At 42.2% G+C, this 15598-nt stretch overlaps 1 protein-coding gene across 1 annotated transcript in view; it reads left to right on the top strand.

The window, feature by feature from the left end:
• Nucleotides 1-15598, top strand: part of LOC126120829 (transcription factor collier) — a 483991-nt gene that overhangs the window by 27472 nt on the left and 440921 nt on the right. The window contains exon 4 of the mRNA XM_049915080.1: nt 12194-12249. Coding sequence (XP_049771037.1) covers nt 12194-12249 — 56 coding nt within the window. The remainder of the gene's footprint in view (nt 1-12193; nt 12250-15598) is intronic.

The raw sequence follows: 15598 nt of genomic DNA, 5'->3' as shown, positions 1-15598 counted from the left end.
TTAGTGAAACCCTCGGCCTAATGCCGGGCCAGGCGCAGGATTAATACGGGGGCTTTAATTAGCAAGGTGTGGCTTAGGGCATTCCCACCGGCAGCAGCGGCGCGCGGCCACCGGATGGCCAGCACTGGCCGGGCCGGCCTTAGCGCTATTGAATAAGTAGCGCCGCCTCCTTGCTGCCGCTGCCGCTGCTCACGCCGCCAGATTTGCGCGCCGAATAGATCTCACTTAATGCCCAATTAAACTTGCAGGTGGTGCCTACTACACGCCGGCTTCAGCGGACACTGCCAAGTTTTAATTTCGCTGTATCTGGCCATCCCCCTGCGTCATATTGGCTTGAAGGTGGTCTGTTAGACAAAATAGTGTAATTAATTTGAACTTAATGGCAATGGGCAAGTCCTTTTCAAAGTATACTGGGTTTCTTATTAGTTACACGAACTAATTCCTTTTCGCACCTGACATGCTCAATGTTGTGTAATACCAAAATCACTTAAATTATGAATGATCTCACTGGTGTCATACTACAAGTTCAAGGTCACATGGTTCGAAAGTCCACCAATTCTAAGAAATTGTATGGTAGTTAAGGAGCAACTTCTGACAAGCGTTGTGCCAGAGGAAAATGCCATTGTGAGCAGATGCTCTGTTTCTCCTCGCAGGTAGTGAGCGGGGTAGCACAGTGATTTGCACACTGAACTCTCTTTCGGGAGGGCGACGGTTCAAAACCGCGTCCGGCCACCCTGATTTAGGTTTTCAACGAGCTTTCGGCAAATGCTGAGGTGGTTCCTTCGAAAGGGCACAGCCATTTTCCTTCTCCACCCGTGCCTAATCCGAGCTTATATTGCGTCTTTATAACCTCTTTGTCGACGGAACATAAACCACTAATTTCCTCCTCCCCCTCATTCTACGATGAGGGATGAGTTGGCTCTCAATTCTGAGGAAGGCAGAGCCACGACAATTGGAACAGTAGTTCCCAACCTGGTGGTAAAATGGTATCTCCTGAATGGTGAAAACGGAACAGATATCTTTATGGTTTAATACTGATTTTAAATTATTTTAAAATATGACCTGCTATTATCACTATTTTGTTAGACTTCAATACACATTACATCATCACCGACATTTAGGTACTGACTGCACCCTCTACACTTTCACAAGGACTGCATTCTTTAGCAACAAGTATCCATGGTGCTCCGGAAAACTTACTGACATTGTCATCTCTTCACTTTCCATTGCAACATTTTCTAATGTTTTTGAATGTAGCAGGGAAGTTTCATTGTCCGTATATCATTCATTCGACTGGTTGTATGTCTCACCCACTCCATTCGTTCTCGTTTCAGTCATAATTACATCTACCACGACTGTTTATTCCATGAGTCACTAGTTAATTTCCCTGTTCCAACTATTCATTGCAAATCTGCATCGCTCCATTTATCGTTGAACTACCGTCAGTTTTCAAATGGCACTCCATTTAAAGTCAATGCATGAGTGTTGTAAGTCAAAATTTGTAACAAACATCGATTGTAGTTCGGTTTCAGACATGCTGGAAGACACCCTTTGAAAACTATTTACTTTCCAACAATCACTCCAAACCACTTTTACTCTTCCGATCAATTCTCTAGCGGGTCCAGTCGTTGTAACCATCACTTCTCACCATCACTACATTCCATTATACACTATTTTCCTGTCTCATTACAAGCCTTTTGGGTATACTGCCGCGTCACTTCTACAGTACGTTATTAGACGGCGCTGCAGTACACCATGTAGGATTTTAATGAGAGTAACATTAGCCTCATGTACATATTTATTAAACAAGTTCTCTATCTTGGAAAATCAACAAGTAAATGCCCAGGCTCTAGGACAGTTTTTAGTTGAACGAAGGATTACAATCGGAAATAAAAATTCTAGTCAAAGTTCCTTGGACTCCGCGAAGACAATACATTGGAGACAGATTTTGACGAAATAAAAAACATTTGAACAAAACTGTCTCCATAGTTTGCAAATGTCAGTGTAGTATTTCGACTGTGGTTGCAAGGTAAACTAAAACATTGAAGCATGTAAACTTGGAGCATAGCTTACTATGTTCAATGGTCGACACTAAACTGAATATAAAGAAGATATTTAGAAATAAGCTGTACAAGCGTCTCATAGACTCGGTTATTTCTTTGTTCAGCCCATTACCTTAACAATTCCTACACCCTTCACAATCCAAAAAATACCATTTTTAATTAAGAACTGCATTATTTTGTAATCATTCACAGTTATCTTTAAAATGGTAACTATGAAAAATCTCACGTTATATTCATGCTGTATGATGCTTGAGGAAGTGGTAAATTGGGCAACTCCTGTACTTTAAATATTTTTGGATGTACGGAAAACTCTGAAGTGGTCTGGAATGCGTATGGCAACTAATTTTTTGCACTTAAACTTGTTCTCAATTTTTTTCTTTGACTTATACACTACACACTATCTAGATGCATTCTGTTTGTTTGGGTCAGGAGGGATAAATCTTATGAAATGTAACAGCTATGCAGCTTGAAGCCTGACGGGTGACACCTTTTGAGAAGGCAGACCTATCGTTCGTAAAGTCATTAGGTAAGGTGATGGATTCAATGAGCTCTTCAGCTAAATTTATTCAACAATCAGTAAAGTTAAGTTTTTTGCCTGTCACTTTTTGTAGCAACGCATAGGTGTTGAAAACTGCAACAGCTATCTCAGTAACATTCATGTCAGACTTATAATAGTAAGTAGACAAAATATTGGCAGCCTTCCTGTCGATCCACTGTAATATCACAAATGGATATGCATAGGTTATCAGTGTTTTCTCTTCTTTAGTTTTGTTTTCCTGAAATCTTCAGGGATGCTTTTCCTATTCACTTTCACTGTACCTGATGCATTAGTGTTCCTTTCTATTAGTCGGATGAACGGAGAGGGATAAGTATAACTGTTATTTAGGAAAAGTGTATGACGCTTGTCAAGGTAAGGGTCCACTAAATCCATCACCATAGTTTCACAAGAGAGTACTCCTCCAGTGGCATCATCTGGCTTTTTTTCCAGTGTAGATGTGAAAACCTAAACAGTAACGCTGAAGGATTCATGAACTTTGTAGATCTTTATAACAATTCTTGCCCTATTTTGTGAATTATATTGTGTGTAGCACAACCTACTCCTGCCTTTTTAAGTCTCTGATCGAATGCAATATTTTGTTTCTTTGGAACTTGTCTAGAGATGTTGAATGACAGGTTTAATTTTGCGTGGTCTGTCATTTAAATGGCTCTGAGCACTATGGGACTTAACATCTGAGGTCATCAGTCTCCTAGAACTTAGAACTACTTAAACCTAACTAACCTAAGGACATCGCACACATCCATGGCCGAGGCAGGATTCGAACCTGCGTCCGTAGCGTTCGCGCGGTTCCAGACTGAAGCGCGTAGAACCGCTCGGCCACAGCGACCGGCGGTCTGTCATTAGGATAACGATTATCGTTATCAGTAAAGTCAAGGAATTCCTATAGGATAAGAAAACTTTTATAACGCATGATGAATGAAAAGAATGGAGTGTGGTTGGATTTCCTTATGGAACAATAAGACTGAAGAAAAGGGTTTCGTAACTGACCGATTAGATTTAGAATTTGGACTGTTATTGTAAAACTGAGTTGATTATTTATTTGTTTCTATTACAATGTGGATCCACAAATCATGCTGAATGAATTTAGAAGCAATATGAAGAGCACAAGGATCATGTGAAAGCTGCCTAAGAACACTTGGAGTAATACATGTGTTTCCAGGAAATTGAAATTTTAATGGTTTATCTAAATTTTTAACGACATCGCTCGACTAGAGAAGCCCAGCATTATCTCCAGACATGAACCCTATAGAACATGCCTGGGATAGATTGAAAAGGGATGTTTATGGATGACGTGACCCGCCAACCACTCTGAGGGATCTTCGCCGAATCGCCGTTATGGAGTGGGACAATCTGGACCAACAGTGCATTGATGAACTTGTGGATAGTATGCCACAATGACTACAGGCATGCGTGAATGCAAGAGGACGTGCTACTAGGTATCAGAGGTACCGGCGTGTACAGCAATCTGGATCACCATCTCTGAATGTCTCGCTGTATCGTGGTACAAAATGCAATGTATGGTCTTCATGAGCAATAAAAAGGGTGGAAATGATGTTTATGTTGATCTATATTCCAATTTTCTGCACAGGTTCCGGAACTCTCGGAACCGAGGTGATGCAAAACTTTTTTTGATGTGTGTAGTTCATTTCATGACTAGTTTCGACAGTAACTAGGTGTCCTGAGCAGATTCTCAGATATCCTAGAAATGTAATTACGTGACCGTGGCGGTTCTAGGCGCTTCAGTCTGGTACCGCGCGACCGCTACGGTCGCAGGTTCGAATCCTGCCTAAGGCAGGTTTCTTAGGTTTAAGTAGTTCTAAGTTCTAGGGGACTGATGATCTCAGATGTTAAGTCCCATAGTGTTCAGAGCCATTTGAACCATTTGTAATTACACATCAGTCTAGTCGACATACTGAGAACATGCTGCAATTATAATAATACAGCTCCATTCTGGTTTGTCCGATGTAACAAGAAGAAAGAAACTCTTGCTAAATAAACTTTCCACAGCATGTATAAGGCTTACAGGAGTAAGTTTTCTTGAGTTGTCGTCGTCGTATCATCTTTACTGATGTGCCTGTTTTTCGTCCTGTACTCCTTATACATGCTACAGGTATTTCATTTAGCAAGTTTATTTTTTATATTTGACAATCCAGTATGGAGCTGTGTTATTATAATTTTAGCATGTTCTCAGATGTCGACTAGACTCATGTGTAGTTATATTTCTGAGAAATCTGAGAATCTGAGGATGACAGCTACTGTCGAAACCGGTCGTGAAATAAATCATTTCACATCAAGCAATCCTGACTTCTGATATTGTGAATTACAACATATCTAAAACTACGGACGTGTTGTTTACGTTATTTTTAAATTATGAAGTCTGTTAGACGAGGAGGGTGTCGCAACAAGTTACAGGCAAAAATGATTTTGGCAGCTTCTTGGCGGTTTGCATAAAAGTTGTGGAATACAACTTAAATAAGGTTTTTTGTTAAGATATTGTCTGATACGTGATCTCGTTCGAAGTTAACTGCCTCGTGAAGTTTGGGAAACACAGGATCAGAAGGAAAGGTCTACATTTTGACATGCGACCCAGTGAGGTTTTAAAACACGCACGAACAGGATCTTTAGTGGCCAGCGCCGGTACCGCTGACTTGTTCCTTCGGGCTGTTCACGGATGCGTTATGAAGAGAGGGCAGCTGCGAGCAAGCAGAGCGCGACAGCAGACCGCGGCCGGCACGGCTGCCGTGTCCGCCGGGGCCGCAGCAGGCAGCGCCAGCGCCACGGGCACGCCAGATTAAACGGCCGTGCGAGGACGCGCGCGCCGCCGCGGCCGCGAATACTCCTGGGAAGGCCGCGGACGGCTCATCTCAGAGTTTAAACAAAAGAACGCCGGCTCCGGAGATGATTAGAAGAGCGCCGGTGGCGGCGGAAGGGCGGACGCGGCGCGGGGATGATCCGCGTTTGCACAAGTCCCGCCCCCGCCGGCGCCACCACCGCAGCCGCAGCCGCCCCCGCGTCGCGACGCCGCAGTCTGGGACGCTAATTCCCGCTCCTGGCGGGACGGCGCGCCGCCGGTCTTGTGCGGCCACATGCATAATACAGCGTCGCGTATAATTCCCGCTTCCTTCCGTCGCGGCACTACTCCACAAAAATAACCCGGCCTGCATCACCTGTCCGCAAGAATTGGGCCGCACTCTCTCTGTCTCTCTCTCTCCCTCCTAATTTATAAATTATTTGCCGCGCGCACATACTTATCATTTGTCACAGGACGCGAAAGAAAACGCGTTATTCTTGACAATAAAGCCCATTGTAGTCGGACGTCTGTGTCGCTGGAAATAACACACCTCTCTTGAAATATAAAACAGCCCGGCAAGTTTTTCCCTCTTCAGCCAGCAAACGGATCTTTTGTTTTGCTTCGAATTTCGTGTTGGACTGGAATACATTAAATTACTTGGCGATGCATTAGGTAAATAGTCGCATTTAGCGAGAAGGGCTGCGCTCTGACATCTGTGTTGTACAGTAGCGCTGTCTGGCTGACGGGAAAGCGTGTCTTTTCCGCTTCCCGGAAGACAAATGACGTACCCCGTATGGCAGCGCCGTGTGTTAAGGAAAACGACAGTTGTCAAACTAAGTGGCACGTACACGTTACGCGACTCAGTCAAAACCGTAATACAACACAGAATCAAACTCGAAAACTTTGCATCGCTCTACCTTCGTAGCAGTGTACTTGAAGAAATAGTCCATTACATCTACTTATTGCTGTTTTATGTACAGTAGTCCCGTGTACTTCATGTAATTAGTAACAAGTGCCATAAATACTTCTAAATTTAAAAAAAAGAATGATGCTCATTTGCACCAAGAGGTCAGTCAAAAAGAATAATATTACTCGTTTGTGAATGCCACTTGAGTACGGCACTAACTGACTTCGGCTACAAACATTCTTTCGGCCAGTCTTTCTGCTAATTAAAAACGGTGAAACAACGAAGTTACAGACAGTCACGTGTAGACATGGAGACAAAAGACAGTGAAAGGGACACAAATATAATATATAATTGAGTGTTCCGTTACTTCATGTCAGTGGCAGTACGACCTTCGACGTTATTTATGTGTGTAACTTAGTAATTCAGAGGTACGGTATTTTATTTGTTACTAACAGAGACGATTAGTTCTCATGAGCCAAAACTAACCTAAAAATAACTGAAATACCAGCGTAGCGCCTGCCGCTATCATTCTCTAATGCCGTTACACATTTGCAGAAAATTTAAATCTGTAAATTTGTATGAGGAACTATAGTCGGAAACCACATATAAGTTCTCCATGCATAAAAATACGCACCAAAAAGGGAGAACAAGCTGTCCGATACTGCTACTATCGCCTTTCTTGACTTTTTTCGTCTCTTGTAACTTCTGGGTTTTCAAGTTAAGCTTCTAATTTGTTTCGAACTTAACCGGGCTAGTACCAGTACTTCTCTATGAAGCTGCATTTCTAAATGCTCTATTCTTTGCTGCTGTTGTATAATAACATATTAGTTCCCAGCAGATATTGTAATGTTAGTTTTGTGTTAATTGGCGTTTTGTGTAGTCTTAAGTAGACTAAATATTCTTTTTCATTAAGTAACCAGCCTGACTCTATCAGGCTGTTCAGTATAAGAAACTTACCCGCAATAATGTTAACGGAAACTTATTTCCACGTCCTCTTATTTGAAACAAAATGGGAGTGCATTGTGACCACGAATCTCTTGACACGAATCTGACGCACTTTGAACAAACTTATGCTCAACGGAGAAAGTGCTCTCGTCACCAGGTGGCAACCGTAAGAGATGCTCAAGATGCTGATGACAGATTTACACTCCTCTAGTCAAACTGTAAAAGGAATTACAGCTACTTAACGTTACTCGGTTTTACGCGACTACTGAACAAAGATGAAACAGGTGAACCAATTAATTTTGCAATTTATAAGCAGTTTCTACGTCTATTTAATTATAGGGTACACGAATGCTGTTATTAAGAGGAAAAAAATTTACAATTCAGATGCTATGCAAATTTTTCGTTCTTGAAGCTCGGCCAGTTTGCCCAGAAGGTCGGAAGCGGCGAATTTTAAGTGGCGATGTCGGCGTAGCCCACGGGCCCGCCACCTGCTGCTGCGTCGCAGCCAGCCGAGTTCTTTTGTCTTAACTGGCCCGTCGCACCCCAGTAGAGTTTAGGATGCAAGACGGAGTGGATGCGGGAGAACCTCATCTACTAGTTATGCCCGTACACCAGCTCTTCCCGTTCATCTGTCTCATCCTGGTGTTTTTCAGAGATGGTAACGTGCGAAATAAAGAACTGACCTTTCACAGGCTATGCTCGACTGAACATATTCATCTGACATGAAGCCGAGAGATTTTCTGTAAAAAAAAGAGAATAGCTCGGCTTGCTTAGCGAACAGAAAAGTTGTCAACTATTTTGATAAGCATTAGTGATGTATGACCGTCTATCTAACATGTTTCTCCTTTGCTTTACTTCTTTGTTCAAAGGAGAGTTCGAAGTTAGTCATTATTAGCACGTCTCTCCAAAGCTTTGGTGCTACAGTATATGCATCTTTGTGTAAAACGAAAGAGGAATAAATGTTAACGTTTTTCATTACTTAGTTAGTGGCCAGAAGATTTTAACTGTATGTTTCTCGAGCGCTGCTGTTTATCCAGTACATCCGGTCCCCCTGCAGACGTTTACCTTTATTTCTTTGACGACGTCTTTTCTGATGATAAGTTTTTGCTTGTTTCTTGAAAATGTGGACTGCTCTTGCATTCCATCAGCAAGTGGATCGCACTTCTGTACGTCTATATAACCGATCTCCAGATTACATCTGTTACTGCTTCGCTAAAACATCTTTCCTTATTTTTCTTACCCAGGTAGTAAATAAACAAAAGATTTACTTCTCTTTTGCGAGTGTTAATGAAATGCAGCTCCCCTAACGAGTATCATGTCAGGTTGTCCTAGATGGGCTGTGCTGTACTGTTCTTTGCATTCACTGTTGTCTATCCAGTTACGTATGAATTTGAATTTCCTTGTGTGCTTTATTGTTCCTTAATGCACGTCCAGTTTACTTTTTTTTCTAACAGAGGTTATTTTATGAACGTCATTACTTTTGTGGCCGTGAAAGTTTGGACCTGGATGAAGTGTTTTTGCCATAGAGAATATATATCTATGGAGTGATCGTAGCCTACCGCTCATGTTCTCAACATCAAACCGGGCTAGTCACGAGATTCTGGGAAGACATCGCCTATCTGTATTTTGTGATAATACCAAATCTTGAATGTTTCACGTCTTCACCTTGTTTTATATGAGTTTGAGTACTAGTAACAGCTATGGTGCAGTATTTTTGTTGCTATGGATATAAAGAGAAGTATGTGAAAGGAGGACTATACCGTTTGATAGGTACGTACAGCAAATGTGTAATTGTAACTGTCATATTATATGAGGCACTTTACATGTTCGAAAAACATCAAAATATGGTATTATAAAGTCTTGTACTGTAGAGCTAATTTCTGCGATTTTTTGGCCATGTGTTTACGAGACAAGTGCTTGATAAATTTTCAAGTATGTTTGAGTGAACTGCCAGTCATCGTATACATGTTCGTGCTATGTTCATATGCAAATGCACAGTGGTTCTCAAACCACTGTGTGTATCTAAGTATGTCTATATGAGACAGTTTCCTACATTATGTGAATTTTGTATTCTAATTTCCCGAAACATGAACAAAGAGTCAAAAATTGAAAATAATAAGGGAAAAACTGGTAGTGTGATTAGCTTATTTACTGTAAAAATTTCATAGTTCCAAATGCATTGTTTTTTGTGGCATTTCTGAACCCTGTACGGTCTCATTGTGACGTAATTCGTTAAAACAGGCTCGACAATAAGAATAAGTGAACACAAAACGAAGAAAAATACTGTTGGATGTCACATCTTCCAGTAACTGAGAAAAGCTTAAATAAAGTGGAATCTGAGCTATGACACTCTGGCGAAAAGGAAAAGTATTATTGCTGCTCGCATCTTTAAACTAACCTCAGTTCCAGGTACGCCATCAAATTGTTAAGATGTTTATAAAACACATATACAGAGTTTCGCGGTACTTCTGAAGGTGATCCATCGGTAGCACCGAAGTGATAACGCTCAAAATACGCTAAGCGCTATACGGGCTAAAATGCGCCGTCCAAAAATAACGTGACTTGAACCGAAGGAGATGTTTCGGACAGAATTCTCGTTCTGTGCATCCGAATGCTCAGTCCATTGACATTTGTACTCTACGGGTTTCACACTCTGCAAACTCTACTCAGTCTCCACTATGGGATTAAGCCATAAATGTCTGCGTAGCTTTCGGCGCTGCACCCGACAGCAGGCGCCTCAGCCCACACGCACGCCCCCTCGGCACGCGCCACGAGGCGGCGGCGGCGCAAATACCGTCTTGCTTGGCCGGCGCCGATGCCAGAGGCGGCGGGGAGCGCATTGTGACGTCAAATGTCACCGCCGCCACCCCTCACGGATTAAAACAAGTTCGTTCTGGGGAGCCGCCGGGCACCAGGATTTCGCTGTCGCCCGTCCTCCTCCAAACCACACACTGACTGCTGACATAATGCGGTGTCTGTTCGGGATAACCACTTACACAACGAGACGCGCTGCACCGCAGTAGCCACTGAGCTCTAGCTGTTGACTGCTGATAGCGACCCAACAAGTGCAGGTCAGCGACATTCTTTTGCGCTCTTGTCGCGTGACCAGACACCGAGGACAGGATCTTTTCTTGCACCCAGTATCTGAAAAATACATGATCTACATCAAGAATGTCGACTATTTTAGGCCAAAGGAAAATGTCTAATTTTATACTCATTTATACTCAAAAATTATACAGAGAAAATAACATAACACTATTTTTTAAACAACAAAACACGCCCGTACCTTTTTAGAGACGATTTAATAAAGAATACGAAAGGAAAGATAATCGGCCAACAACGTGAGATTATTTCCAAAGAATAGACGACAATAGGGCAGCTGGTATGCGTAGGTCGTGGTGAATATGATTTATGTCCTCGAAACGGACTGGACTGAGAGACTGCTTTAAAAGAACGAAGAGGCAGTACCGCTCACTATGTCCTCGGAGATCAGCGTTCACAAGCTTTTATTCTGACAATGATAAAAAAAGAAACAAATATTATGAATTGAAAATTAATTTGCTGTCCTTACAACGGGAAAGCCGAGACGCTGGACGTGAACTCGTTTTTACACAGTTGCATCTTTGAGCTTAAAAAGGGGAAATCGTTACTCACTCTTAAAGACTCCCTTGGTTTTTCCTATGGCTGCAATAAACTACAAGCAAAATATGTATCTACACCTCACTACAAGAAAGCGTATTTGTGTATTTGGACAAGGAGTCACCACAGACGGCGAGACTACTACAACAAAATTTCTTTTTAAAAGTTAAATAGTGGCAATAGTTTCGTTTAAGGCTGACCTACAAACCCAGCATTACTAAAATAATTTATCTAACGTAACATAATAACTGCTATTTGGTGCAAATACTGATTTATACAGGGTTAAGTTAAAAACACCATTAGTCTCAAAATAAAGATTGTGGGAATATCTGTAACGGACATAGTAGCGATGTGCATATTGCGTCTGCTGAAAATATAGACACGAAAGTAGTGCAATACAAACTGTAATGATCCTGGAAATATAGACGCGAAAGTCATGCAGTACAAATTGCAGTGGTCCATACTCCGTTACGTCTGACGTTGAAATCTTCCCACAAAAGAACTGGGAGCGGGTGCTGACATAAGGGACGTTAAAAAAGTGTCCCTCCGAATGCGTGCCGTCGAGAACCTGTGTGCCAAACAGGCTAAATCGCCGTGAGCACTGAGGCAATCACCCCACCGACGCACAGGCTTGAAGATACCCGTTTGGTAAATCATCGTGTCTTGCTGCGTGAAGAATTTTGTAACTCCCTGCTGCACATCCGGCATCCGACAGAAATCGTCGACCCTTCAAGGTCTTTTTTAAGGGACCGAAGGCGTGATAATTGCATGGGAAGAGATCAGGATTATAGGGTTGGTGTTCGAGTGTCTCGCACGTGACATGGCGTAACTTCGAGGTCGACTGGCATCTTGTGTCGAATCGCGACCAGCACAGAACATGGCACACCATTCTACAACGGTTGTTACCGAAATACATGTTACCCATACACATCCTTCGTGCTTCGATGGATGTCTACCGGTGTTTGAAGAAAAGAATAACAGCACGTTGGTCCTGTATGCTGCACTTCGTAATAACTTCACTGTAGTTCGCGTTTCTACATTTACCGCATGCACGTCGGATAGACACGGACGCCATACTAATCCCTTGCCTACACTTCGGTACTTATGTACCCGCCCTACGTACATTGCAGCAACGCCCTCAAAGGGAAACTTTTTTATCGCCCTAGATGCTTACAGGAAGTTATGGGAAATGTATAGCGGCGATGGTTGAGGAACGAGCCCTGAAGCCTTTTTCTTGATGACGTGTGAAGCGGCGACCCAACTGTGACAGCTGTGCTTGTCTGTTGCAGGCGTGCGGCAGGAGCAGGACATCTACGTGCGGCTCATCGACTCCGTGACCAAACAGGTAGGTCGCTGCTCGCTGCTCGCTGCTCGCTGCTAGCCACACCCTATCTCTGCATGCCGAGGTTCAGCGCACAACCCTTCCTCTTCCAGCGTCTCTGTAAGCGCAACATACAAGTGTACGGCATGTTTCAAAAAGGTGTACCCGATTGCTAGAAACTATACCTCCTACATGAATGAAGATAGAAATGTGGGGTGAATTTTAACTTGGGCATCGAAACCAAAAGTTTACCTGGGCGCCAGTTGCAAAGTGTCGGTTCATTTGGTTGCCTTTGGGAATCACCCTGACGCAGCTATCCCTTTCCCTCGTTCGTTACCCAATGAACATCGAGTTGAGAAGGCGACATTACAGCAGCAAAAGGCGTTTTGAAGTGTGATTTTCGTTGAGAGCATGAGGGATCGGCCGTAAGGTTTGTTTGGGTCCTGTGCTGTGCCATTAGCCTACAATGTGGCCTGATCTCACGTTACGTGATTTTATAGTGACTTGTAAAAGTCTCCATCTGTGTGCCTCCCCTTCAGGCGCCTCTGGTTGAACTGCAACGCCATGTAACAACAGCGCAATAGTCAATTCAATAACTCCAGACATGCTCGCTGAATTATGGCACCAATTTGACTATCGTTTGAATGTTTGTTGTGTGTCCGATGGAGATCACCTCAAACGTAAATGAAAACTTTGATACTAAAGACAATGTACAGTGTACCCCTAGGATGCATGTGCATGCACATAAAAAATCGGACGATTATTTTGAAAATCTAGTCATTTACGTAAGTAAAAATTTACCCCAACTTTCTGTCTTCGTTTACTTAGAAGGATGAATCTTTTTGAAACATTTTATTTATTGTGCCGGGGAGATATTTTCACATTTTCCGTATCTTTTGACTGCAATCGTAAGGGCGATACAGGTGTGATACATGAAATGGAATATGGTATACATATGTATGACATGCGCTGTTGGCTGGAGGCTCCACCTCCCACTTCTTGATGAATAATACATGGTCTGCCAAAACACTTCCATGGAGTTCATGCATGTTTGCTAATGCCACCCATTAGGTCATCTTGTCATTACGTATCCAGAAAGCACTTACCTGGTACATGAGCAGTGAACAGTGTTCCAGTATATAGTTTCTCCTTTCTTTTACTAATAATCACCGATCTTTCGACTGGTTTGATACCGTCCTGCACTTGTCCTGTGGCGATTTCTTGGTCTTTAAAATCCTATTACACAACTATGTCCACAGACCCCCTGCTATTTGCCTTCTCCGTTACCTGCTTCCATATTAACTTCGTTAATCAAAAGTACCGCCAGCTTATCTCTTCTTCTCGAAACAGTATTCAGTAGACTTGTTTCCTATATCATGTTTTCTAATATTCCTGGATCTAATAGTGTAATTGCTCATTTAGATTTTAAAATCCTTGAGAAACACTACATCTGAAATCCTTCTATATTTCTTTTTCCTTTTTTAAAAAAAATGATTATCGGTTTTAAACCCAATGTCTGCGGACCTCATTTTTAATTATCTTAAGAAAGATTTCACCAGTGGAAACAGCAGTTTTCTTTTTCATAAAATCTCTCACGGTACGTAAATTCTTCATTTAAGAGACACACCGTGTACAATTGAAAGAAAAAGACTGAGAAGTCCGTCCTTATTGTTATCACTAACCAATAAACACTGGGACCAAATAACTTTTCTTTTTCTTTACATTTACTGTTCGTCAGGCAAATGAGAACATCAAGCTTTAAAGGCCGAATGATGTCATCTACAAACAACAATATCCAGCCCGATATAACGAGCCAAAGGGGTCTCCATATTTTTTTTTCGTTAAAATGGTTGGAGGCATACAGTGTGCACTACAGAAAAGTTTTCGTGACCTGATGTCAGATTCAATCGAAGAATGTCCCGTTTTCGTCACGGAGGTGGCTAAAGAGATAAGAACTGAAGGGGCCGGTTACATTTCCAGCACTTAAAGTATTCGACAAGGCTTCGGGAGGAACGGATCTCAAACCGCCGACCAGCCTACTAGATTGAAGTTATCTATAGCTTGTTTTAACTCAGCACGGAATTCCCTGAAATGGTTATTTTAGAACACCACAGTCGATTTCCTGCCCGATTCTTGTTCAAACGAGCTAGTGCTCTGTCTCTAATGACGTCATTGTCAGCTGGGCTTTAAACCCTTATCTTTCTTCCTGGCGCTGATTCACATGGTACAAAGTTTTCTACGGACTAGGGTCCAGCCAGTGAGGTGAAAAGAGATGGCAGCTTACAGTTGATCATCAATCGATTACAAGTCGCAGTATAGCATGTCATAAGCTAAGAGCACGAGTGTCGTCGCAGTTACTTTTGATACGAACATACTCTATTCTGGCATTAAGTTAGTTTCAGTTTCCATTTAAACAACAACAAAAAGATACAGAGAATAACACCTCCTCAATACTAGAAATATCTAACCCGTATATAGATTGCAACGAGATGAGAGCTGTCAACACCACCTTCAAGTATTCTTCCCCTGGATTAAGCTGTTGTGATTTCCTAAGCCGGCCGTTGTGGCCGAGCGGATCTAGGCGCTTCAGTCCGGAACCGCGCTGCTGCTACGGTCGCAGATTCGAATCCTGTCTCGGGCATGGATGTGTGTGGTGTCCTTAGGTTAGTTAGGTTTAAGTAGTTCTAAATCTAGGGTACTGATAACCTCAGATGTTAAGTCCCATAGTACTCAGAGCCATTTGAACCATTTTTTGATTTCCTCAGTCCATATGTACTCTTCAGAACAATATGTTGTTTCCTAACACTCCTTCCGTTTCGTTGCAACCTCGTTCAGAACAATACAAATACAACAGCTCACTGCAGGAGTATTCTGTTGTCATTAACATTACACAACTAGAAACGCAACACACCAAACACAGAACTGAGACACGTACGGCTGCTCTTGCCCATAAATGTTTTGGCGTGATAACAGTGAAGTGTGAGGACTCCTTACTGTCAGCAAAATAGTTGATTCGATCAGGGGCGCGTCCCTTCATTGTTAATGTTATCACGTTGCTTTCCTGTTTGTAATAAAGACTAATTTCTTCTGTTCTTCTTTATTCTTCTTCTGGTTTTTCCTCAATTTTCTGATATTGATTCACTTTTCATAATAATCTTCGTCTCATAATTTTGACAATCATTTCTGCGGATACATGTTTTTCTTGAAAGGACAGTTAGTTCGAGATGTATAGGCGCAAGGAAAAAGGAACTCTGTGTGTGTGTGTGTGTGTGTGTGTGTGTGTGTGTGTGTGTCAGGCCTCAATGTTAAAAGTAGTATATATTTCTCTTTTTTTTGCAATTAATAAATGGAAACCGTTCCAGTAAATATGAGT

The sequence above is a fragment of the Schistocerca cancellata genome, chromosome 1 (genome assembly GCF_023864275.1).
Source record: "Schistocerca cancellata isolate TAMUIC-IGC-003103 chromosome 1, iqSchCanc2.1, whole genome shotgun sequence".
In the NCBI taxonomy this organism is placed as follows: Eukaryota; Metazoa; Arthropoda; class Insecta; order Orthoptera; family Acrididae; genus Schistocerca; species Schistocerca cancellata.
This window is presented reverse-complemented; position numbering and strand designations above follow the sequence as displayed.